Source organism: Ochlerotatus camptorhynchus, unplaced genomic scaffold (assembly GCF_037179485.1).
Source record: "Ochlerotatus camptorhynchus isolate MF236.1 unplaced genomic scaffold, CSIRO-AGI_Acam_v1.1 ptg000268l, whole genome shotgun sequence".
In the NCBI taxonomy this organism is placed as follows: Eukaryota; Metazoa; Arthropoda; class Insecta; order Diptera; family Culicidae; genus Ochlerotatus; species Ochlerotatus camptorhynchus.
The window spans coordinates 1,468,483-1,493,843 of record NW_027040758.1 but is presented as its reverse complement, the minus strand read 5'-3'; the positions used below and the strand labels follow the sequence as shown (position 1 = coordinate 1,493,843).

General features: G+C 43.3%; 4 protein-coding genes across 5 annotated transcripts in view; 2 read left to right on the top strand and 2 right to left on the bottom strand.

Moving 5' to 3' along the window:
- The window catches only part of LOC135705515 (eukaryotic translation initiation factor 4B-like), a 30,895-nt gene extending 20,035 nt beyond the window's left edge, over nt 1-10,860 (bottom strand). For both annotated transcript variants that reach the window (XM_065227289.1, XM_065227288.1), the window contains exon 1: nt 10,767-10,860. In XM_065227289.1, coding sequence (XP_065083361.1) covers nt 10,767-10,782 — 16 coding nt within the window. In that variant the 5' untranslated portion in view covers nt 10,783-10,860. The remainder of the gene's footprint in view (nt 1-10,766) is intronic.
- Nucleotides 10,861-16,393: 5,533 nt separating this feature from the next.
- On the bottom strand, nt 16,394-18,506 carry Bap60 (Brahma-associated protein 60). Its single transcript, XM_065227349.1, has 3 exons — nt 18,182-18,506; nt 17,926-18,122; nt 16,394-17,860 (listed from the first exon to the last, which is right to left on the bottom strand). The coding sequence occupies exons 1-3, from the start codon at nt 18,320-18,322 to the stop codon at nt 16,663-16,665; spliced, it is 1,536 nt and encodes a 511-aa protein (XP_065083421.1). The 5' UTR covers nt 18,323-18,506; the 3' UTR covers nt 16,394-16,662.
- Nucleotides 18,507-23,419: 4,913 nt separating this feature from the next.
- On the top strand, nt 23,420-24,632 carry WRNexo (WRN exonuclease). The gene is made up of 2 exons (XM_065227256.1): nt 23,420-24,286; nt 24,440-24,632. Exons 1-2 carry the CDS (start codon nt 23,483-23,485, stop codon nt 24,539-24,541), a joined length of 906 nt encoding a protein of 301 aa, XP_065083328.1. The 5' UTR covers nt 23,420-23,482; the 3' UTR covers nt 24,542-24,632.
- Nucleotides 24,565-25,325, top strand: Lipt2 (Lipoyl(octanoyl) transferase 2). The gene has a single exon (XM_065227258.1). The coding sequence runs from the start codon at nt 24,630-24,632 to the stop codon at nt 25,323-25,325; it is 696 nt and encodes a 231-aa protein (XP_065083330.1). The 5' UTR covers nt 24,565-24,629.
- The last annotated feature ends 36 nt before the right edge of the window (nt 25,326-25,361 follow it).

The following is a 25,361-nucleotide window of genomic DNA, read 5'->3' as shown; positions in this document are numbered from 1 at the left end:
TTTCAGAAGCGCTTACGGGGCAAGTTCCTGGTGCAACGGATGCTGGAAGAGCGAAGTTTATGCAGACAGATCGGAAAGCGAAGTCACTACTGGTCGGATTCCTTTCCGATGAATGTCTTGGCATAGTACGGGACAAGGAGACGGCTCGCGATATGTGGAAGGCACTCGAAGACACCTTCGCGAAGAAGTCTGTGGCAAGTCAGACTCTGTTACGGAAGCAACTGGCAAGACTTCGGATGAAGGAGGGTACTTCAATGCGGCATCATTTCCAGCAGTTCGACGACATCGTACGGCAGCTCAAGACCGCTGGTGCGAAATTGGAGGAGAACGATACGGTATCACAGTTATTTTTGACCCTTCCCGACAGCTACGACTCCATGGTAACAGCTTTAGAGAATATAAACGAAAAGGACCTGACGTTGGAAACCGTGAAGCAACGATTGTTGGCGGAGGAATCCAAGCGGTCTGATCGGATGGAAGATTCTTGTGAAGATAGGAGTGCAGCGTTTGTCGGAGGACGAAATAAGAAGACCAAAAAGTTTACCGGAAAATGCCATCGTTGCGGAAAGGTGGGACATATGCAAAAAGATTGCTATGTTAAGAAGCCAGAAGGTAAGGTGAATGCGGCCGTTAACAGCAAATCAGTTTCATTCATGGTGAACAAGATGCCGACGAAGACGGAACATAAGAGGTCAGTTTTCGTTGTGGATTCTGGATGCAGCGACCATCTGGTGAACACTTTGGAATGCATGCAGTCGGTGAGGAAACTCAAACAACCGTTCGTGATCGATGTAGCCAAAGATGGTGTTTCAATTATTGGAAACTACGAAGGTGAAGTTACTGGACTATCAAGAGAAGGTGTGAAGTTTGAAATGAAAAATGTGATTTTCGTGCCCGAGCTGAGAGGAAACCTGCTATCCGTGAAGAAGATGTCCCAAGCGGGAATCGACGTACTATTCACAAGCCGTGGTGGAAAGCATCAAACGATGATGAAAAAGAATGACTCAGTAATTGGAGTAGCGCATCTACGAGGTAATTTGTACGAATTGGATTTAAACTTGGACGTGTCAGGAGCTACCGCAAATCTATGCGCATCGGACGCTGGAAAACTCTGGTATCGTCGTTTGGGTCACGCCAGTCAGACCACGATGAACACGTTGGCCCGGTATAGTGTGGCGGAACGATTTGGTCCGAAGGTCAATGCTATCGGGTTCTGTGACACTTGCGTGCTCGGTAAGCAATGTAGAGAACCCTTCGACGGAACCCTTCGTCTACTAGAGCGGATTCACTCGGACGTGTGTGGACCAATCAATTCTCCGGCCTGGGATGGATCGAAGTATTTTGTTTCATTCATCGACGATTATAGTCACTTTGCGTGTATCTATGTGATGAAGAAGAAGTCCGAGGTTTTTGGTCGTTTTCAAGAATACGAAGCGATGGTGACCGCCCAGTTCGAAAAACGAATCAGCAAGCTAACCGTGGATCAAGGGCGTGAGTACGGCTCTAAGGAACAAGAAGCATTCTACAAGCGAAAGGGGATTCAAATCCAGCCAACCGTAGCATATTCTCCGCAACAGAACGGAGTTGCCGAGAGGTTCAATCGAACGCTAATTGAAAAGGTAAGGACAATGCTGATCGACTCGAATATGCCCAAGTACATGTGGTCGGAAGCAGTGCTTACCGGTACGTATATATTAAATCGTTGCCCTACTGCTGCTCTATCGGACAACCGTACGCCTGCTGAGTATTGGACCGGTGTGAAACCTGATCTATCGAAATTGAGGATTTTCGGATGCAAAGCATTTGCATGGGTGCCAGGTCAACTCCGGAAAAAGCTGGACAACAAGTGTCGCGAGGCGGTGATGGTGGGCTATGCTCCCAACGGATACCGCCTTTGGGATAGAACGTCAAGAAAAATCCTCATAGCCCGTGACATCAAATTTGACGAGAATTCATTACCGTACGCTTTTGAAGACAGTCAAGATTCGCGGGTACCGTTGGTGATTCCAATGCTGTATCCGGCCGTCGAAGATGACCAGCAAGCTGAATTGGAAGAGCAGCCAGATGACCAGCAAGTTGAGTTCGAAGACGCGATGCCTGTGCTAAGTGATGACGAGGATGAGGTTGAACTAGACGAACAACCTGAGGAGCAACTTGAAAAACCTGGGGCGCTTCCTTCACAATCAAGAGGTGAAGACTGTTCAGAGTCAAACACTAGGCGTGGTGAACGGGAGTGCAGGCTCCCAGGTAAGTTTCTTGACTTTCTAACTGGGTTCAGAGCAACGTCTGCTGGAAAAATTTCAACATTCCCAGATTTCCCGGATTCGTACGATGAAATCAACGCGCGGAATGACCAAAAACTGTGGCTGGATGCAATCGATGAAGAACTGAAATCCCTGGAGGCCAACAAGGTATGGGAATTAATGCCATGCCCAACCGGCGTCAAACCGCTGCAGTCAAAGTGGATCTTCCGCACGAAAGAGGATGAAGAAGGAAACCCTGTGCGCTATAAAGCAAGGTTGGTCGTCAAAGGTTTCTTGCAGAAAGCCGGTTTGGACTACAACGAAACCTACGCACCTGTGGCGAAGCTGACGACAATCCGTATTGTGCTGGCTGCCGGTGTTCAAAAAGGGTTCCATTTCCACCAAATGGATGTGAAGACGGCGTTTCTTCACGGTGAGCTGCAAGAGAAAATATTCATGGCGGTTCCGAACGGCGTCAAGACGAGAGCTGGCACGGTGTGCAAATTGAAAAAGAGTCTGTATGGCTTGAAGCAGTCCCCTCGCTGCTGGAACGAGAAGTTCAATCAAGCGCTGCTGAAGTTAGGTTTTATTCGTTCCAAGCACGATTATTGCCTGTACACCCGTACCGACGAGAGGGGGGAAGATGCCATTTTCGTCGTACTATATGTTGATGACCTTCTCATAGCGGGAGCGAAGCTGTCAACAATTTTGAAATTGAAGAACGAATTATCCCGGATGTTCGCCATGACCGACTGTGGAGAGCTTAGCCATTTCCTTGGCATGAAGATACGCTACAATCGACAAGACGGAAAGATGATGCTGTCTCAAGAAGTAAGCCTAGAAAAGATCTTCCAGAAGTTTGGCATGTTGGAATGCAATCCTACAAGGACCCCGATGGAGAAAGGGTTGCAGCTTTATCGTCAAGTTTCCGAAGCTAATGGAGTACCGTATCGTGAGCTACTGGGAAGTTTAATGTACGTGATGGTATCAACGAGATCGGACATTTGCTATCCTGTCGGGTACCTGGGGAGATTCCAAGCTCAACCCGGACAACAGCACTGGACTGCGCTCAAGCGAGTAGTGTGTTACCTGAGAGGGACGATGGATCATTGCTTGACTTTAACCCGGGATGTTCAAGCAAAACCACTAGTTGGGTTCGCGGATGCAGACTGGGCTACCGATACCGAGGACAGGAAGTCAGTGAGCGGATTTGTCTTCCAGGTGTTTGGATCGACTGTTGCCTGGTCTAGTAAAAAACAAACGACGGTCGCCACTTCATCAAGTGAAGCAGAGTATGTGGCGTTAAGCGCTGCAGCATCGGAAGCAATATGGTTGATTGGTGTCCTAGGCGATTTGGGTGAAAAGCAGATCGAGCCAGTTGCCATATATGAAGACAATCGTGGGTGCATCGGCATGGCTAAGAACGTGGAGAGCAAGAGAGTGAAGCATATTGATATCAAACATCATTTTCTTCGGGATCTTGTCACCGCTGGGAAGCTGCTGATAGAACCAATTGCAAGTGAGAACCAATTAGCTGACTTCTTTACCAAGTCCTTGGACGCTGGCCGATTTGAGGAATTAAGGACGAAGCTAGGAGTATCCAAACGAGAGGGGGTGTTAACAAAGTAGGCGTTGGATTGCTGTCTTGAACACTCCAATCAATTTTCTAGCGTTATTCCATATCAAGACACTGAAGAGAGCAGTCATACCAAGATAACTTTATCGTTAATAAAACTTGTTCATTGTTAAGTGTTGTCCTGGTTATTTCCTGTCCGCCCCATCCGCACCGTATTCCTTTAATAACAAATGACAAATGACCGTTCCAGAGAAGTGAAAAAAGAACATCAATGGTTCTGGAACTTATGAATTTCCCTTTTTTTGTGGCAATTGTTATTTCATCGGACGAAGCAAGCAAGCGAGTTGTTTATTTCCTGCAAACAAATAATCAAGCGTTTAAGGTGATTCCTTGAAGAGTCCACTAATGGCCGCCACGTAGGCTATGCATGCACTTCCACTGCGCATTTTAAATTACAGTGCAGCAAACGTAGAGTAACAATGTAACAATGCACGTGTCACAGAAGCTGATATGTGTGCACTTACAGCTTCGAAGTGGTTACGAGAATGAAGATGTCACAGCGAATCACCTTAAGGCGTTCAAATCGTTTCAAGCAAAGGCTGAGCGACAGACGGGTAAGGAAATGAAGATTCTTCGAACCGACAATGGAGGGGAATTCCCTAAGCGACGAGCGTTGGAGGACGATGATATACATCATCAGAAGACCTGTCCTTATACACCGGAGCAAAACGGTATGGCGGAAAGGCTGAACCGCACATTGGTGGGGAAGACTCGCTGTATACTAAACGATGCTCGACTAAAGAAGGATTTTTGAACATAAGCGGTATCAACGGCAGCATACTTTGGTGAATCGCTCTCCTGTTATGTATATCAAAGGGAAGACTCCTGATAGGAGGAAGTATGAACAGTGAGAAAGTCAAGCTTGAAGCATTTACGACTTTTCGGTTCAAGCGTGATGGTGCATGTTCCGAAGAAGAAGCGTACAAAGTTTGATCCAAAGGTGGTGAAAGGCGCGTTCATTGGATATTGCGAAGATACCAAGGGCTATCGTGTATAAGATCCGGAGCGAAACGATTTCATAATCAGTCGAGATGTAATCGTTATCAACGAAAGCATTCCAAAGACCGTTACAGATTGTGAACATGATTCGAAGCCAGTCGAATTCGTGGAGCTGTTCACAGAAGAAGTCATAGTTCCTATCGAATGTTCTGATGAGAACGAAGCCAGCTCTGACGACGAGAAGCGGAATCAGCGGACAGCAGCTCAAGCACATCTTGTGACGATTTCTAAGATGCCCGCAGCGAACCTGCGCTCCCACCGCATCAAACAAGACCAGTTGAAGAAAGTCAACCCAGACAAGTATGAGGATTTTGTTAGTTACGGTTCCTTTTCTGGTGATGATTCGATGATTTTCTCACCCAGCCTTCCGATTCATCAACGATCGCTGTTTCCATGGATGATGATCCACAATCCTACGACGAGGTCATGCGGCGAGCTGATCGAAAGCTGGGGAAGCAGGCGATGAAGAAAGAAATCGCATCGTTGGACCAGAATCAGACGTGCATTCTAACCGATCTACCTGAAGGACGTAAGGCAATTTGTAGCAAGTGGGTTTTTAGCACCAAGCGTGGATCCAACGGCAACATACAGCGATACAAAGCGAGTATCGTGGTGAAGGATTGCTCGCAGAATCGACTTTGAAGATGTGGCAGTGAAAACCGATTTCGATGTATATCAGATGGATGTGGTCACTGCGTTCCTGCAGGGGGAGCTAGGTGATGAAGAATGGTACATGATGCAGCCGCAAGGATTCGATAAGGTCAACGGTATGGTGTGCAGACTCAAGAAAGAGCTGTACGGCCTCTAGTAGTCGAGCCGTATATAAAACGGAACGCTGGATGCCGTATTGCAAGAATTCGGACTGCAACGATCACAAGTAGATACGTGCTTGTACTGAATCCTGGATGGTGACATTATGCTGTTTGTCACGATATACGTAGATGACCTGCTGATAGTTACAAACAAGCGGGCGTTGAAGAAGCTGAAGAAATTTTTGATTAAGAAGTCCAAATGAAAGACTTGGGTGAAGCTTCACATTGCCTGGGAAGTCGAACTGTCAGAGATCGAGTGCAAGGGCATCTTTCGTTGGACTTGTTCACCATGCAAGTGGCGGAATTCATGGCACTTTCGCGGACCATTCAAGAAGCGATGTGGTGGAAGAATCTGCGTTCGGAGCTTACCGAAGTTAAAGCAATGCCAATCTGCTGCCATAATCAGTCGGCAATCAGCATCGCAAACAATGGTTCGTATAACCAATTACCCTTTTGAAGCAAGCCGAGTTACGCCAATTCTTAGACATCGCGGATTAGGGAGGAGTGAACACCAAACCATCAGCGATTTTGTAACGTTAGCAAGTATTTAGAGAATAAACGTCAATTCCACTTTGTTCCTTCAAACCTGATGCACCGTTTTTCTTTTAACTCTGCAAGAAAATCGGATCGTGAGAATTCCAATCCAATTATTCAGTTTTGAGGTTAGGTTATCTAATGATGAGATGGGTCAAATTAACAAGTATTTTAATAGTTGCAGTTAAGTACTCGCGTTTGCTTACAATTTTCACTTAGTTGAAACTAATTCTTTTGGCGCTTCGAATAAAATAGCAATATTTTAGCTTCAACTGCATGAAGTAAATCAATGATTATTTATACTGCGCAATCACGGAACTTTCTCCAACTCTATCTAAACATGTATTTCTTAGCTAAACCACAACCCTTCACTAACAAGTAACTTTAAAACACCTTTACTAGTTTAAGTAAACAATTGCTAATAGTTTTACCACGCGTTCTTCTGTTTACTTCGGTTCGCTATCGAAAACATTCGACGTTGCGAGTCGACATTCGTCCGAATCAGGGAGAAAGCGAACCGAATCGCCCAAGTTTCCCAACAACCTGAATTTTAATAGGTGTACTGTTTGGATCTGAAAATATCGTAAACAATACCAAAACTGGGTTGTCCCAGTCATAAGATATAAGGAAAAATAAAAGTTGCTATTTCTCGACATGCTGTTATTCCACATGGGAATGTTATCCGTGTATAGGCAGTATGCTAGATAAATCAAAATCTAGGACTTGCAGATATTTGCGTAGGTTAGAAGGAAAGGGATGCAAGTCACAAACCAGGAAAAGTGTGAAAATTACAGGTCACTAAATATGCTTGTCAACTGGGAGCCACTATGAACTGTCAAACTGGAGCCAAACATTCAGAAGCCACAAATGTAGTTACTCTTCTTACCCATCGTGACGTATTCTCATCTCATTGAAATTAATCAAATTTGTGGGACAATGGGGGACCAAACATTCTTCCATGATCATTTGTCTTTTATACAGACGGCTCTAGATTGGATAATCGTGTAGGAGCAGGGGTAACAGGTCCAGGTATAAATATCTCAATATCTATGGGCTACTGGCCTACCGTGTTCCAAGCAGAAGTCCAAGCAATTCTTGAATGTTCTCAAATTTGCATGCGTAGAAATTATAGACATTCGAATATCTGCATTATGTCTGATAGCCAAGCAGCACTAAATGCTTTGAAATCAGCAACATGTAATTCTAAACTTGTATGGGAATGTGCAATGTCACTCCAAAAATTGGCCTGCCAAAACCAAGTGAACATATTTTGGGTTCCTGGTCACTGTGGAATTCAAAGGAATGAGAAAGCCGACACACTAGCTAGGCTTGGATCATCTCAACAATTTATAGGACAAGAACCATTATGTGGAGTTTCTGCTTGCTCTCTTAGAATGGAGTTCAAGAAATAGGAAAAAAATGAAAGTGGAGACCAATTGGAACAACACTCTCATTGCTAGGCAGTCGAAACGGTTTATTAATCCGAGCATTTCAATGACTAGCACTAGTATGTACACTGGTTTAATAACAGGGCACTGTCCATGTAAATATCACTTGAAGCTAATAGGAAAACTTCAAGATGACATGTGTCGAATATGTGGCATAGAAAAAGAAGACTCTGAACACCTGTTATGCTCTTGTACAGCAATCTTCAATAAGAGGCGTATTTTTCTGGATAAGGGGCTGACAGAACCCTTTGATATTTGGAATTCAGTTCCCAGCCAAGTAGTGCAATTCATTCGAAATGTAATACCTGACTGGGAAAATGCTTTCGGTCAGTCTATGTCGGTCGCTTCATAAAATGGTGTTACGACATGCTGATAAAGCAATATTAAAACGGGGAATATATCACAATAGATCTAAGTACTGGTCGCAGTGATCAAAATACCCAACACGAAAAAAAAACCTCAGAGCTTTCGGCTGGATTCAACTGAAGAAGAGCAAAGCAATTCAATACTTGAGAAAATTTTCAAGCAGTTTTCGATTGGCTTGCAAAATAAAATCGATTGACTCCGCAGCAGTTGTGGCACGAGCACTGGCCACTGGTGTTTAATATTTTTTTCCATGACATTTTAACTTTTCGCAATGACCGTAGTGTGTGAAGACACACAAAAACAAACTAGCAAGCGGCAAAAATGTCGTGACATTTATGAACTGTTTTTTGCCAGCGACTGAACATTTTAGCACACAGACATTTCAATAAAAATTAGATTTTTTTAACACGTCACTTTGTATGGAGTTTAGTCATTTAGTTAGTTTTGTTTAAAAATCGAGATGGAAGTAAATGGGATCGAATCGTGCTCAAAAAACGAAGCCCTTTCAGATAATGTATAGTATTAAGCGATATAGAGGAAATGGCTCCAATGTTGGCCTATGGATCTAAGATTGGGCTCATCGCTAAAAATCTGCTATTTATCAATTTATTCTAGACGGTACTAATGGATATTTTTGGTCGCTATTGAAAATTTAGTCGATTGCTGAATTTATGTATGGGCCCAAATTAGGGGCATTTAGACCGACATTACATTCGTTTCCCCTATTTTTTTTGTTCAAAATGAAAGAACCCAAATGATCAGCCCCGACTGACTTGAAAATAATAACCTAGCCACTAAAAATGATTTGCTACCAGCCCTGTCAGCTTTGAGTAAAATTTTGTAAACGCTATTCACATTAGGGCTGTCCATACATTACGTAGACACTTAAACAGGGAAATGGGGGTGTTAAGAGAAGTCCTCATATTATCGCATCAAAGTATCTGGTTCTGTTTGTCACTTGCACCCCTTTCCTTCTGACCCTCTGATTTCAAGATTAGGTTCTTGAAAAGTTTAGTTTTAGTGACTAAGAAAAATATTCAAGATGCTGGAATTTGACCAATTTCACTTTTAGTCAAAAATTCCGGACACTTTTTAAAGAGTATGACTAAAGCCAGATATGCTCTAAATACCACGAACCAGTGCTGCAAAATCTCGACAGTACACGGTGATATTGACAATTCTGCTTTGGTCACTCATTTGAGCTAACAGTCATAGTCAAGGCAAACCATGTCAATTGTCAATGACAATGGTATCAGTGACGAACATGTGTAGATTTGTTTATTAGCTAAATTTGTAACGAAATTAAATGACTTGAGCAAAACAATTACATGGATCCATTTTAATGAACAAGTATCTACGTCCTGAGCTACTTGGATAACAATAATGTGACACAGAATGTACTAAATTACACTTTTTGTTACCAGGTGAATCTTTGTCATTGACAAAAAAATGAATGAGATTTTGACGAAGGTTTTTTTGAGGATCAAGTGTGTCAGTGACTATGTGACGAACAATTTTGTCAATATCGCGCGAAAGTCTGTCAATGACAATGACAAATCTCAGCACTGCCACGAACATTTTATGATGATCCTATTGTATCATCCATGTTCATTATGTTGCATAGCGGATGTACAATTGAATTAAAAACTTAAATGCCGGGATTTAAAAACCGTACGACATTCGGTGCTCTACAGTATCGGAAATCAAAAAATCCGAAATACGTATAAAAACATGTGTTTCTATATCCTGATGAAAATTATTTCATTACTATTTGAACAAAACACTTTTTTCTCGAATCTCGCATAACCTGTAACAGTGTCTAATTCACTTGCAACAGTATTTTGCTAAACAAAATTATTCATCATCTCATCCTCATGATGACTCACGCCTTGTTTTTATACTACATACTTCCAAATCACCCCACTGAAGGAGCCGAGCCAATCGGGCAAACTACCTCGTTATCGGTCCGCAAACTGTTTGTCAAACCAAAACTTTCAACCTCTAGCTGGCAACCCTTCCCCATTTCCATTGATCATCGTCGGCAACGAAAATATGAAAGAGACGCGGAAAGGAAAGCAGCAATGTGTGAAAAAGAATAAGAATAGGCGCTTGGCGACTGCGCGCGCCTTTACGGTTGTAGTAGCATTCTTATTCGGTCTAGGCCAAACATTTTCTTCTCCTGCAGCAAATTCAAACAAACTTCTATCGAAAATCGTCCCATCCTCGCTGCTGATAACAACAGCCCACTAGTATCAGACGGTGACAGGGCGCACTCTATTCTTCAATGAACCAAAACGCAGATTTTACGGAGTTTCTAGTCGTCGTGAATTGCAAAAAAAAAGCGTAGCCCCATCGGGGGATTCACTGCCCGCCCATTGGTGTGAGCAAGACAGCACATCCCCTGAGCCCGGGAGAGTGGGCCGCGACGGAGGCTGTTGCTCGGGTGCAAGAGCGAGAGGTGCAGCGCGGGGAACACGGCACTACGAAAAAGATTTCGCCACGCGGTTATTTTGTCACTTCTTTTCCTTCACCGTACTTCCCAGCAGGAGAGTTACGACGGACGACGAATGGGAGTACCACCGAGATTAGATAGGCAATTTACCGCGCCGCCCACAGTCGGCGATCACTTTTCCCAATCGAACCGGATGGCCACGGCCCGGGGGCACCTTTTCCGCACATTTTTGGTCACTTTTGGCGCACTGAACACGGTGAAATTAGCGGATTTTACCTGACGACGTAGCCATAATGGTAAACTTCGTTCACTGAAACTGCAATGAAAGGGCGAGCTTTTTCTCTTTTCACTTCATCCAGCGATTGGGGTCGCTCGGCAGACGGAGGGAGATGGAAAGTTTTTTTTGTACCTAGCTGACAGCTCTGTCAAAAGTGACGGTTTTCGATGAGGTGGTAGCAGGGGTGGACACGACGTTCGGGTCGGGTAGCACGATGGGAACAGACGTTTGCAACAGTTCGATCCCATTTATCCGGGTTTTGCAGCACATGATCGCGCACGAATTGCATAAAAAATGCTTATTTATTTATAACCGTCGAAGCGAGCGTCGAAGTTCCAGTTGAAAATAAAATATTCGCAGATTATCCCAACAAACAATTTGTGCTGATTTCAGCCTGAATCGAGGGGCAAATCATTCAAGTATTTTCGATGCAGCTTTACGTATATTAAGAAGCGAAATGAATATACTTTTTAACGTCAAATTTAAACACGCATTTATCAGCGCATTGGCATACTTTACACATATTTGTGTGCATTGAGATGTTTTGAGTATATTTTTGATACACTGTCATGTATTTTGTAACGCATTGATTATTTTGCACACATTTTCATCATTACGCAGTAGCTAGTTTTTACTGATTTGTCCCTCGCGCTGAATAAGCGATTTCCCAACAAACATTGAATGTTGAATAAGAGCTTATTCAGGCAAAAACAAGCTTCTTCAGCTAAAAAATAGCTTAATCAGCTGTTCATCAACTCAAATTGTTTGTTGGGTTGTTAGCTGAAGAAGCATATTTTTGCCTGAAAAAATCTCTTATCCTGTTTGCACACAGCAAAAAAAGTTGTTGAATATTACATCGAAACTGCTGCAACCAGGTCAATCCCGAGGTCAATCCATCGGTTGTGTAATATCACATTGTACGATGTACATCGATTTTGCGAACAAAATTACATCCATTGATGTAATATTGTATCTGCTTTTGCTATTACATCATTATTTCATACATCAGCTTGAATTACGTTGATCGATATTACATTTTTTTTTGTTTGCTGTGCAATGTTTGATGGGCAATAGGCGGACATTTAGAAGTGGAATCGTGTATACGTCAAACGACATAACCCAAACATTAAATCGAATGTTCCCTACCAGCAAATCAGCCAGATTGTGGCGGCCATGAGCGCTCGTAAAATGCTGGATAGATTTTAAGGTGAAAAATTTAGATTTGTGCGAAACCGAACTTTTTGTCAGTGCAAACCTCAACCTGAGCCAGGGTTTAAAAATAAACGAGCAAACTGACGTTTGTGAGAAAACAAGCGGACCCAATCTTGATACCCGATCCAGGTTGGAACTGAATAATAAACTGTAGTATATATATGATAAGGTAGCATTTAATTAATTAAACATAAATTTACCGTTAACTAGTTTGATGTCGGCAAAATGCATTTGGCAGCACTAGAAGTCGACATTTATGAAATAACAAAATGACAGATACACGAAAGAGTGGTCGAAAATGATTTTGGAATACAAGAATGCGGTTCGTGTTATGAAAATCGAAGTACGTCAATTTTTTAGCAACAATCAATACGAAACTAACGATTTTAAATTGGCTCACCACTTTAGTAGCCTATTGGTCCCAAGCAAACGATTAACGTACCCTATTCTAGTTGAAATTCTATTACTACACTATGTTTGTTTTGATTCGCTATGAAAGTTTGACAGATAACATCAGGGGTGTGTGGATTCATGCAGAACATGCAGGGGTGAGTGAAATAGCTTGGGACTGCTTGGGACCGTTGTTCTGGTACTGAGTGAGCCAAAAATAATAATGATTTTCTTCGGGACCCAGTGGTCTTAGAGTTACCTCTATGGTTATAACATGTTATAGCGCTATCTTGATGGTGGTTTCTATGTTGCAATTATTTGACAACCGTTATAACATGTTATAACTCTCCAGTCTGGACAGCGTTTAAGGCCTTGATGTTCCCTGCTGTCCAAAGAAGTCGTCTCGACCTAAGGTCTTTAGGTCTCCACTAAAGAGGCTGAGTATATTCACGGTGAATGAGAACTACCCAAATTTGAGTTTAGTTCACTCATAATCGCCAAAAGTGCAGGAACTCAGCGATGAGTAAATTTGCCTCGTGTTTTCCCAAGTTTTTCCAGGGAAAAATTCCCGAATTTGAGAAAAGTAAAGATTGGATTCACTCAGTCTATTGGTTCTACTCCGAGACTGAATAAAATTTTCGTCAATTTCCTCATTTTCCGGTAGATTTTTTAGGTTTTCCACAGGAAACCATGAGACAAATTTTACTCATCGCTGAGCTCCTGCACTCTTGGCGATTATGAGTGAACTAAACTCAAATTTGGGTCGTTCTCATTCGCCGTGTTCCAATCGAGCAGAAGATCTGTCAAATGGATATGGAAAATCTAGAGTCGGTGTATAATGAGTCACGCCAAGAGAAAAACAGTTGAACTCGCAACACGGTTTTCGAAAGATTCCCTTTCTTTTAACTTGGCAACAGAGGACTTCTGCATCAACTTTAAATGACTTCTAGCGAGGAAAAAAAATAACGGCTGTAGTATATCATTATATCAGTGATTTTGTGGAATTATCTTAAGGAAAAATAGTAGAAATTGTCATTACTGATCATTACAAAACGTATCGCATGACAAATGTAATGCTCACTGCGTGTATATGATCATTTCTTCTGTTATATTTAATATTTAATTGCAATACCTTTCGTGGACCTTTCATAGCATCGTAATGCTTGTTTACTTTGCACGATAGGTAGCCGGTTTGACAGTTCAATAGGTAGACTTGGCTTCACTCTTGGCGTGACTCATTATACACCGACTCTAGGAAAATCAAAGTTGGCACTCGTGGAGAATAGAAGAACCACAGACAAACAGACATAACACTCGGAAGTTATTCATCGAACAAGCATTTAACGGTCAATTTAAAAGTATTGTTGTTGGTGTTATCGCCACCTGTGGCGCGCATAGTCAATTCCCTTGCGTTTGACGTTTACACGCTACCGCCATCTGTTACGCCGTACTGCCCACCACAGTGTGCTCAACAGATGGCGGTAATGTTTTAGAGACGATGTTTTACAGTGAGAAATATCGACTGTGTTATGTCTGTGGAAGAACTATGAGTGTGATGATGTTCAAAATTTTACACGGTTAAGTAAACGAGTGCTATCTTAAAATGCTTTTATTTTGCAAATGGAGCATTTTATTTAAATCTGGTTAATGCTACGTTAGTCGAGACGTTAGTAGAAAACTTAAGGACAACTCAAAGGACATTTAATATAGAAAAAGAATTTCTTTTCAGATTTTTAGGTGTACATAGATTTCAGCTTTTCTACCACTGTAGCAGATGTGATGAAACCATCATCACGTTCATAGTTCTTCTATTCTCCACGGGTGCCAACTTTGATTTTTCAATAAGATATCGCCTCTTCACCCATTTCATTTTCTTCAGTCTCCACTCTAGGCAGCATGTCCCGGGCTCAAATCATTTATTTTGTTGTGCTAGGCCCACCGTCACTGCTTAACATGTTGCCTACGCGCCTGCCACTGGCTGTTTTACAGCACTGGCCACACGTCGCCATCCTCGTAGTCTGCGAAGAACCTGCAAGTTGCTTTCTACTTGGTCAATCCACCTTTGCCGCTGCGCGCCTCATCTTCTTTTTCCTGTTGGGTCGCTTTCGAGAACCATTTTCGCTGGGTCGTTGTCCGGAATTCTTACGACGTGCTCAGCCCACCGTAGTCACCCAATTTTTGCAATGTGTGCGATGGATGGTTCTCCCAGCAGCTGGTGCAATTCGTGGTTCATTTGCCTCATCCACGTTTCGTCACTCCGCCGTAGATGGTACGCAACACCTTTCGTTCGAAAACACCAAGGGCGCGTTGGTACTTCACGAGCATAGTCCAGGTCTCGTGCCCGTAGAGGACCACCGGTCTAATCAGCGTCTTGTAGATAACAAGCTTCGTGCGGCGGCGAATTTTATTCCAAAGTAGTCACGATTCCCTGCCATAATGCGTCTTTGAATTTATCTGTTGGTATTATTTTAGGTGGTCACCAGTGAGCCCAAACTAATCTCGTCGACCACCTCGGTTTCGTCACCGTCAATCTGAACTCGGAGTGGGAGGCTAGAACCTCTTCCTTTCATGCATTTTGTCTTTGATGCGTTGATGGCAAGTCCAATCAGCCTACTGTCTTACCTGACTTATAACGAATATACGTTGTATACGAGTACCCCGAATACAACGTACGACTCGTCTAATTTTGCATAGCATTTGCAATGTAAAACTAGACGAACTATACGTTGTATTCGGAGTACGCGTATACAACGTATATTCGTTATAAGTCAGGTAACACAGTAGCTTCAGCCTTCAGTCTGATGTACGTTTCCACTATCGTCTCAAAGTTCCGTGCCATGATGTCGATGTCATCGGCGAAGCCAAGAAGCTGGATGGACTTCCTAGCTCTTCTGATCGCACCTTCTAACGCGCGATGTTAAATGAAAGTCCATCACCTTGCCGTTGCCCCTTCGAGATTCAAAGGGACTCGAAAGTGTCCGCGATACTCGAACAACGCACATCACTCGATCCATCGTCGTATTGACCAATAGCGTCAGTTTATCCGGAAATCCGTACTTGGGCATAATCTGCCAAAGCTGATCTCGATTGATTGTGTCGTCTGCGGATTTGAAATCGATGAACAAATATTGTTTGTGAATGTTCTTGATGATGTGAATTTTCTTGCAGCTGGGTTAATTGACGAAAGCGATAGTCAATGGAGAAAATCGATCAAATCAGACAGAAACTTATGAAATGTTTAGCTAGAATTATGCAAAACGTCCATATTTGATGTTAATCAAATGGAAGTGTTCTATAATTGTGGTGGTACTGTACAAAGTTTACTGAACTGCTACAAAATTCGCTGAACGATTACGAAGCTTTAACTGAAGTTCAACGAAGTTTGCTAAGCTTGTAAAAAGTTAGCTGAACTTATATTAAATTCTATAAGACACTCAGCGCTGAGTACCTGCAGTTTTCAGAAATTTCTCATACAACTGAGTAGAAGTGAAGTGACTCTCTCATTCTAAGTTATTCTCAGTGTCCGTGTGCACTTCTAAAAAGTTTCCTGAACTTCTAGGTCGATCTCAGAACTTATATAAAGTTCCCCAAAGTTCTACAAAGCTTCCTGAAGATCTCCGAACGACTGCAATGTTCCCTGAAACCAAACGATGTTCCCTTAAGGTGATTCCTTGTAGAGTCCACAAATGGCCGCCACGTAGGCTATGCATGCACTTCCACTTCGAATTTTCAATTACACAAATCAAGGAAATTAATGCCCCATTTAACCTGAAATTGCTACTTCATGTATGCTGCACTACAGCAAACGTAAAGTAACAGTTTCATTGTGTTACTTGTCGGGGAAGCTGATATTTGTGCACAGTTTCGAAGTGGTTACGAAAAAAAAGGAACTCACCGCGAAACACCTTAACCTTAACCAAATGATGTTAAAAATTTGAAGAATAGCGTTGCCACGTTTTTGTCCAATATCCATAAACGGAAGTGTGATCTTAAATAAATGACTGACCGGTTCTTGTCTCTAGAGCATAGTTTATTGATCATAATTACTTGTATGTATTAATCTAGCACATTAAGACTAATCGTTCAATAATTTGTTGATTCCAGATTCGGAAAGATCATATTCAATCAAAAAAAAATCACGACGCACCTCGAGAAACGAAGAAACTTACCTGACGATCCAAAATGTCGGCTCGTCCGCACTTCCTATAATACGAACATTAAACATACGATCCAATGATAGCAAAGCATAAAAAGTAGAGTGAATGCTGCAGCGGAGAAAAAACCACCTCACACCTAAGAATTTCGAATTCCCAGCGCCTGCTCCAGCTCGGCTCGCTTCTGGTTGACCTTGGTGAAGAAGTATCTGGAAACGGCCTCCTGAGTCCACGGTTGGTAGTAGAACTCCGCCCGGCGTTCCTCTTCCGGATTCCCAACGATATCGGTCATCGTCTTGAGATCGCGCGTCTGCGAAACGATCCACTTGTGGATGAACGTCTGCGGATCCTTGGCAAAGCTCAGGAAGAACTCCCGGTTCGTCTTGAGCTGATTGATGGTCTCGACCGTGTCGTGGATCTTGCTGTCCAGAGTTTGAATTTCCTGCTGTGATGCAGTGCTCAGCAGGAAGTTGTTCATCTGGTTCTTCAAGGTGTCGTCCACCTCGACGTCAATATCGTAGCAAGCAGTTTGCTTGTTCTCTAATCCACCTTCCACGGTGATGACGTGGTTGATAACGATCGGGTCTGGTGGATGTAGCAGCGGGTTCAGACGCTGCGGAATCTCCGCAAACTTCATCCGCTGACAGCCGAAGATCTGCTCCAGATACTTATCGCAAGTAATATATTCGCGTTCGTGGGCGTCCTGAAGCTTGTGCGTCTTGATGTACTGCCACAAGGCGGAAATGATAACCGGTCGTGTCTGGGTGTGCACTCCCAGCAGACGAGCCAAGCGGGGATCCAACTTAAACTGCAACGGCTGATAGTCCAGCAGCAGCAAAATAGTACAACGGACGTTACGATCCCCAGGGCGTTTTACCTGGAATCCGTCCGTTTCCTGAGTGGAATGTGTGCGGTGCCACTCGACCAGATGATTATCCGGTCCATAAAGCTCCTTGTCCAACTCGATTACCAGCGATTTAAAGAAGCTCGAGAACTTACGCTTGATCTTGTTCGGATCCGATTTGTTGTCCTCCAGAAGTCGTCCTTCGACTCGCAATTCCCACGATGCAACCGAACTCTCGGAGCCAGGGTCGGCTCCCTCGTTCTCCTTGCTCGGATAGAACGTATTGGAAATGAAGATCCGCAGCTTTCGCTTCTGCTTCATCGGACGCTTCAGCGCTTCCTGAATGTCCAACCGCTTGCGCATGATCGTAGCGTCCAACTTACGCTCAAATGCCAACAGGTCCATATAGGCTTGCGACTCCGGCACCAAATCACGCACCTTCTGCGGCAGGATCTTGTCTGCCAGTTTTTTCTTCTTCTTGGTTGGATAATCGCTACGAAAGAGAAAACTTGAATCCTCACCCATTTGTACGATAAAAGAGGTCACTAAACTACTTACCTCTTCGGTGGCGGCTGGCTCATCGAGCTTCGATTGTCCGCCGGACGTTTGTTGCTCCCGGGTGTTCCACTCGGCATCGGTGAGCCACGCATGCTTCCCGCCTGAAAGCCCGGTTGCATCGGGCGCGGGTGCATGGCCGGTTGATTCGGGGGCGGAGGTCCACCAGGCATCTGCGGCGGAGGAGTATAGCCCCGGGGCTGCAAAATTTCCTTTATGATCACCGCTATCGAAAACTGAAATTTAAACCATAACTTACCGGAAAGTTATTCGCTGGACCGTACGGGCGCATTCCCGGTGGTGGCTGATTCGGTTGTCCGGCCGGAGACGGTGGATAGCGCTGCGGACCAGGAGCCCCCGGAGCGCCACCGGGCCCGGCTGGTGGGAAACGTTGGGACATTCTCGTGCGCTGCTAGCAGTGGAAGTACTTTCTATCCGGTCAACACTTTAAGCTACAGAATAGAAATTTTCTGCGGTAAGACACTTTTTCAATGGGAAATTACACAAATTTCACGGAATTTGCGAGAAAACCAAGCCGCGACGTCAAGTTTTTCTCCGTCCCTGATGCGTTTGCAACAAATTTTGACAGCTCTCGGCATTTTGTTTTCCACGCACGCACACTATCGAATAACGTTACGCTGCAGGCGTTACGGAGATGGATTTTGATACTGGGAGAACGCTCCCAGAAGTGCTGCCAATTATGTTTTCAAATATGATTTGTCTGAATATCTATTTTATTTCCATCATTAATTTTAATGTGATGCATTTGTTTTTACAGTTTAATTTATTTAGCCTTAACCTTCCTACACCGAGGTGAATTTCCATATACCTTTTATGTGTGAAACCACATAGTTTTTTGCAATTCGACTTCACAACAGGGGGTAAGTCACTCTGCCACCTTCTGTTAAACACATCAAAAACACTCTTCGACACACTGAAACACCCTTCAACCAACAATCAATACGAAACTAACGATTTTAAATTGGCTCACCACTTTAGTAGCCTATTGGTCCCAAGCAAACGATTAACGTATCCTATTCTAGTCGAAATTCTAGTACTACGCAATGTTTGTTTTGATTCGCTATGAAAGTTTGACAGATAAAATGAGGGGTTATTGGTTTTTCCTATGTTTCGAGGGGTGATTCGACAAGCTTGGGACCGAAGATAGTACCGAGGTGAGCCAAAAAGTTGAGCACGTTTCTTCGGGACCTACTTGTCTTAGAGTTATCTCTATGCTTCAACCACCATGAGAACTAATTTTTCAATCTTTTCTGGCAGCACTGCCTAGAGCCAAGAATGTTTACATTCGTTTGAGGCCCTTTTTTGTTTTTGTTGATTTTTTTCTGAAGGAGACATCTCCCTCCAGCAATCGGTAGGATTCCACCGAGGATTCGACAGTGAGCATGCATAAGGGCCTATACGCGATGATCGATTCGTCGATTTTCTCTTTTGGTAATAACTCGCTAGATTTAACGTTTCTCGGTGCGTTTGCTGTTGCTTTTGATAGCCAATACAACCTGTTACTACTCTGCATTGAACAAATTCTAGAAAATTGTTTCGCTTAGCTGTAGCAATGCAAAGAGAAAATCGATGAAGAGAATCGATCATCGCGTATTCGCCCTTATGCATGCTCACTGTCGAATTGATCGGGATATGGAAGTAACACTCACTCCCGCAATTGGGACATTTAAAAAACAGACAATTTACAGCGAATTCGTTTATCATTCAGTTCCAACCTGGATCGGGTATCAAGATTGGGTCTGCCTGTTTTCTGACAAACGTCAGTTTGTTCGTTTGTTTTTAAAACCTAGCTAAGGTTGAGGTTCGCACTGACAAAAAGTTCGGTTTCGCACTGGGTTGGAACTGGTTCCAACCCCGATAATAAACGAATTCGCTATTAGCCTCTTAGGACCAGCTAGAATATCTGCAACAGTCAACTGATTTTCGCTCAACGTTTTGACAGGTAGGCCGACATGCAGAAACACGCAGAAACACTTTCCGACACCAAAAAGCTCACATGAAACACAATCAACACAGGCACAAGGTGGCAGAGTGACTTACCCCCTGATTACATATTTAGCTAAATGCATTTAAGGCCTTCGAAAGACGCATACAGTTAACCACTGTACTTTTTTTAAGCTAGTACCTAATAGCGTCGAAATCACCGATAGGATCCTCGCTCAATTCTCATTTGTTTCCATTAATTCGATGACAATCACATATTTTCGTTTTACAAATCATGTGTTTAAACATTTGGTTGGTTGTTCTACTCAAAGACGCACGAGACTACAAAAAACTACCTATCGACCCATCAACTCATCAACCGGGGACCAACGGCTTTACTTCCCATCCGAAGGAAGGCGTGATCAGAGATGTTATGCCTCAGAACATCCCGGCGGCGCCGACTGGGATTGAACCCAGGCCTGCTGGGGTGAGAGGTAATCACGCTTACCACTACACCACCGGCGCCGTTTACAAGCTTGTGTTAGTTTTTTTTTTTGTTTTAATTTGAACAAAGTTGATTTTGTGTACAATGATTCTTTGACAGTGTGCAAAGAGTGTATCATTGTGTAATTTTTTTAAGCATTTCAGTTTTGAGTAGCATGAAATGAGATAGAACCAAAACATAGTAGTGGTGTTGCCATGTGGAACACTAAAAATTGCAATAGCAGGTTAGTCATCAAAGTTTTCGAGCCGCTCCGTATGTTACTTCGTTTGTGATCTAGTTTGTGATACTACCGCCATCTGGTGAAAACACTGTCATGGGCAGAACGCTCAACAGATGATGATAGTGTGTAAACCTAGGGGCAGATCACTTGAGGTGCATTTATTATAACAAAAAAATTAAATGAATTTTCTCAGTGCATTTTTGGCTGCGTGTAATTGTAAGTGACACCTCCCACTAATACATGCATGTATACATGAAAAGTTTTGTCCTGTTTTGTTGTTCGCTTCGGTTCGCTCAAATCCACACTCTTGACTTGAGAAAATTATTCCGCAGAAAAAATCCGTTGAAATTTCCGGTGGCAGCATTAAAAATCTCCACCGGAATAGTGCAGAGCCGCCTCCACCGAAAACGGGAGAAAACTCCGTCGAAGCTCACTGGAACCTCCTTTGGTAGCACCGAAAATCTCCACCGAAATCTCTCGGAACCCTCTTCGCCGTGAATATCTGAAAACTCCGTCGAAACTCCCCTGGAAAATTCAGATGCTGCCAACGGAGGTTCCCAGAGACTTTCGACGAAGTTTCCACGCATTGTCGGCGAAAGAGGATCTGCACGATACCAGTGAAGAGATTGGATGCTCCAGACGGAAGTTCCAGGCATTTCCCCCCCTTTATCGATGGACGAAGTTCCACGTGATTTCGGTGATTTTGGATGCTGCCAGCGGGATTTCCTAGAAGTTTCAACATATTTTTTTGCCTTCTCAGCGAATTAAATTTTGTATGATTTCTAAGACGATTCTAGCAGCTGCCAACGAAGGTTCTAGGAACTTTGTCTTGTTCTGATAATGGGATCATCCACCAGAATTACGTTTGACTTGATTTGACTAAATAAAATACATTCAAAGTGTTTTTATGTTACTTCATACGCGAAGTTAACGATTTTCAGAGTTGGTTGGAAATGCTAACATGAAGCTTTAGTGTGATGATTTATTAGCTAGAGAATGATTTTTAGAAGAGGGTAGGTGGATAGTTCCGTTAGAGTACGGCAGTATGAAAATTGAATAGAAGTTGAAAATGAGCGAAGGGCCATTAATGCGACAGTTTTAAGATCGACGCACATTTTTGCCTAACCCGTACGATGTACGCGGGGACTTGAAGTATGTCTCCAAGTCCACAGGCAAAAATGTGCGTCCCTCTTTTTGCTCATAAACTGACTGCGGTTGTGGAATAGTTCTAGCGACTGGAAATGTTCTCGCAACGTGGGGCTTTAGGTAGTGACGAAAACGTCGCTAGAACTATTCCACAGCCGCAGTCAGTTTATGAGCAAAAAGAGGGACGCACATTTTTGCCTGTGGACTGTAACAAGAAAAGATTTTAAAGCTTGTGTTTGACACACAAAACCTGCAAATTTAGCTTTGACAGATCCACAATAAGCGATTTTCTGATCGCCTCTTCGCGATGAGTGAAGAGCGAAGAGTGGGTGAAATAAATGACAAAATTGCTTATTGCGACTCTCATGCAGCAACATTGGCTGATATTATGTGTCAAACATAAACTCCACAATATTTTCTTGTTGCTTACACAAACAAAATATTATTATAATATCTTATTATTCCATAATTTCATAAAACATTTTTTTAGTCTGAATTTTTTTAGAATGAATGGAAGGCACCCTGCTCCCCTAGGTGTAAACGTAAAATTCAAGGGAATGGACGAGTGCACCGATGAATTTTAGTTCATGCACTGATGAAAAAATTACAGGAGAGTGGGGCAATATTTACTAATCATGAACACTTAATGTTAATTGTGCATTATTCATGAACATTTAGTGTTAATTTTTAGTAAACATTGCCCCACTCTCCTGTATAATTTTCATCAGTGCATGCCATTGAAACGCTGTATAGACTGGAGAGTTATAACACAGACAAACAGACGTAACTCTTTGAAAAAGTTTTTCTTGAAAACATAGTATCTCAAAACATATGACCTCAGTAACGACATCTCTCGGGCTTCTCGCGGAAAACAAGCTTGCTCGCTAGCTCGCAAACAATATTGCATAAAAGTTCTATAGAATGTATAGAAACGTCAAAGTGATCCGATGCCAGCGCTGCGGCGAGTAGTTCGCGGAACTGATAATATTCAAATCAATCGTTAAATCCATGAACGAAGATACACAATGAAGAGTTACGTCTGTTTGTCTGTGGTTATAACATGTTATAACGGTTGTCAAATAATTGGAATACAGAAACCACCATCAAGATATCGCTATAACATGTTATAACTCTGTAGTCTGAACGTACTATTAAATCCATTCTTGAATTATCAATGCACTATGTCAACTATGCACGTCACAGCCCTAATAAAACTGTTAAGGTCGGCGCACAATGGATACGTTTTCAGGTTTTTTGACAGTTAGCCCCTGCATTATCTGTCAAAAAGCCCAAAACGTATGAATTGTGCGCCGGCCCTTAGAATTTGAAACGTATGTAAAATTAGCACTAGTGGATGTCTTCAGGCTGTAAAACTTCATACCAAATAATTTTTAGAGCACAAAAACTCATATCGATAACACCACAAAAATTATATGTAAATGTAATCCTCCATGTAAACAAGCTCCTCGACAAGCTCCCTGAACTAAATTAGAATATGCTATAAGATGAAGCAGTCAGTCTTTTTTTATCATGTTCCTGATATGTAGAAAATAATCTGGCCACCCTGCTTTTAAATAATATCTCAATAGTAACGAAAGTAACGCTCCTTCTGATTTTAGTACAACTTTTGTTATTAAAATAATAAAAAAAACAGCGCGCGAAATGTTCGATTTATTCTCGTTCGTTGTTGTTCGCATATCCACTAATTATTTTGCAAAGTTTTCTCAAATTTCAACCGGAAAAAAATGTCCAAACGAAGTTTACCTATTTGGATGCGTGACGCGGAACTGTCCCCGGCACCGGTAGTTAAAAAGCGTGTTCTCTCCGAAAGCAAGTTGAACGAAATTGCCGTAGAAAAATCAATCCCGGAGAATACGAACGTGAAGCCGCTTCCCGCCGAGGACGATACACCTCGACGAAGACTTCGAAGCAATCACAAGATTCCGGACGACATTCCGAAGCGGGAACCGGCCGTTCAGTTGAACATTGAAGATGTTCCATTTATCGACTACAAGGGAGAAATTCAATACTACACAGACATGCGGGACATGGCCTTTGCGTGCGATCAGTTGGTACAGTGGGTGGAAAGGCAACCGGACGAGCAAACCCAGGTGCCGATCGCGTTCGATTTGGAGTGGCCATTCAATTTTCAGACCGGCCCCGGGAGAACGGCCCTGATGCAACTTTGTGCCGAGACGAACGTTTGCTATCTGTTCCAGATGTCCTGCCTGAAGAAGCTGCCGGCAGCGGTACTGCAGCTGTTGACCCATCCGCGGGTGCAGTTGCACGGGGTTAATGTGAAGAATGACTTCCGGAAGTTGGCACGGGATTTCCCGGAGGCGAATGCCGAACTGATGATCGAAAGGTGCGTGGATCTGGGCGGGTGGTACAATCGCATTCACGGGTCAAGTGGGGTGTGGAGTATGGAGCGTTTGGTGCTGCAGGTTTGCCGACTGCGGGTGGACAAGAACAAGAAGGTTCGGATGAGCAAGTGGCATGTGTTGCCGCTGAGCGAGGACCAGAAGATGTACGCTGCGGTGGATGCTTATGTGAGTAGATGTTGGTGGTCACCCTAGTCGTGAGTTGTGCTAAAAATGTGTGGGTTTTATCGTAAACAAATCACTCACGGGGCACTCACTTGGGTGAAGTTTGTTATCAATTTCAATTTCATAACAAGAAAACCTCAAATTCTTGTGTTGCAGATCGGTCAGGAAATCTACCTCAAGCTGAAGGAAAAGGAGCTTAAATTGAAGCTGGAACAACAGGAGCTGAATCTTGCTTTGAATCCGCCTTCGGCGGAATAGAACCTATTGCCTTCAAACTTGACAACGCATTCAAAATAGCATTTAGTTCCTTAGTAGTTAAGTCCACAGTCCACATCACTGCCGGGTCATGTCGCGCGTAGTGCACGTTCTACGAGCCGGTAAGCTGGGCTATCAAAAATCGCTGAATCTCCAAAAAGCCGTGTCCTCAACCATTCTAAACGACCAAACCGGTCCGCTGCATAATGTACTCATCCTGACCGAGCACGACCCTGTCTATACCGTCGGAATCCGGACGAAAGCCTACGGACCGGAAGAGGAACATCGACTCAAGGCGCTGGGAGCCGAATTCTTTCGTACCAACCGCGGAGGTCTTATTACGTTCCATGGTCCGGGGCAGCTGGTGGCCTATCCGGTGTTGAATCTGAAGAACTTTCAACCCAGCATTCGGTGGTACGTTTGCCACATTGAGAAGACAATGATCGAGATGTGCCGGAGGTATGGCATACAGGCCGGTACAACTCAGGATACGGGAGTTTGGGTGGGGGACAGGAAGATTTGTGCCATCGGAATACACGCCAGCAGGTACGTTACAACCCATGGGTTGGCTTTGAATTGCAATAACGATCTGGGGTGGTTTGAGCATATCGTTCCCTGTGGGATCGAAGGCAAGGGGGTAACTTCACTTAGTGGGGAATTGAATCGAGAGATGGGGGTAGCGGATGTGACGCCAACATTTTTAGACAGTTTTCGGGACATTCTAGAGTGTGATTTGGTAGAGTTAGAACCGGAGAAGCAACGCGAAATTTTAGGGCAACTCGAGTAGGGATGTTCTTTCGTTCAGACTAAAAGTCAAACAGGA

Bases quoted from the DNA above. Each gene is read 5' to 3' on its own strand.
- Lipt2 (XM_065227258.1), top strand. From the start codon at position 24,630: ATGTCGCGCGTAGTGCACGTTCTACGAGCCGGTAAGCTGGGCTATCAA.
- WRNexo (XM_065227256.1), top strand. From the start codon at position 23,483: ATGTCCAAACGAAGTTTACCTATTTGGATGCGTGACGCGGAACTGTCC. The intron at 24,287-24,439 runs GTGAGTAGATGT...CTTGTGTTGCAG, and splicing joins ACGCTGCGGTGGATGCTTAT to ATCGGTCAGGAAATCTACCT.
- Bap60 (XM_065227349.1), bottom strand. From the start codon at position 18,322: ATGTCCCAACGTTTCCCACCAGCCGGGCCCGGTGGCGCTCCGGGGGCT. The intron at 18,123-18,181 runs GTAAGTTATGGT...GAAATTTTGCAG, and splicing joins GTCCAGCGAATAACTTTCCG to CCCCGGGGCTATACTCCTCC. The intron at 17,861-17,925 runs GTAAGTAGTTTA...TCTCTTTCGTAG, and splicing joins AGCCAGCCGCCACCGAAGAG to CGATTATCCAACCAAGAAGA.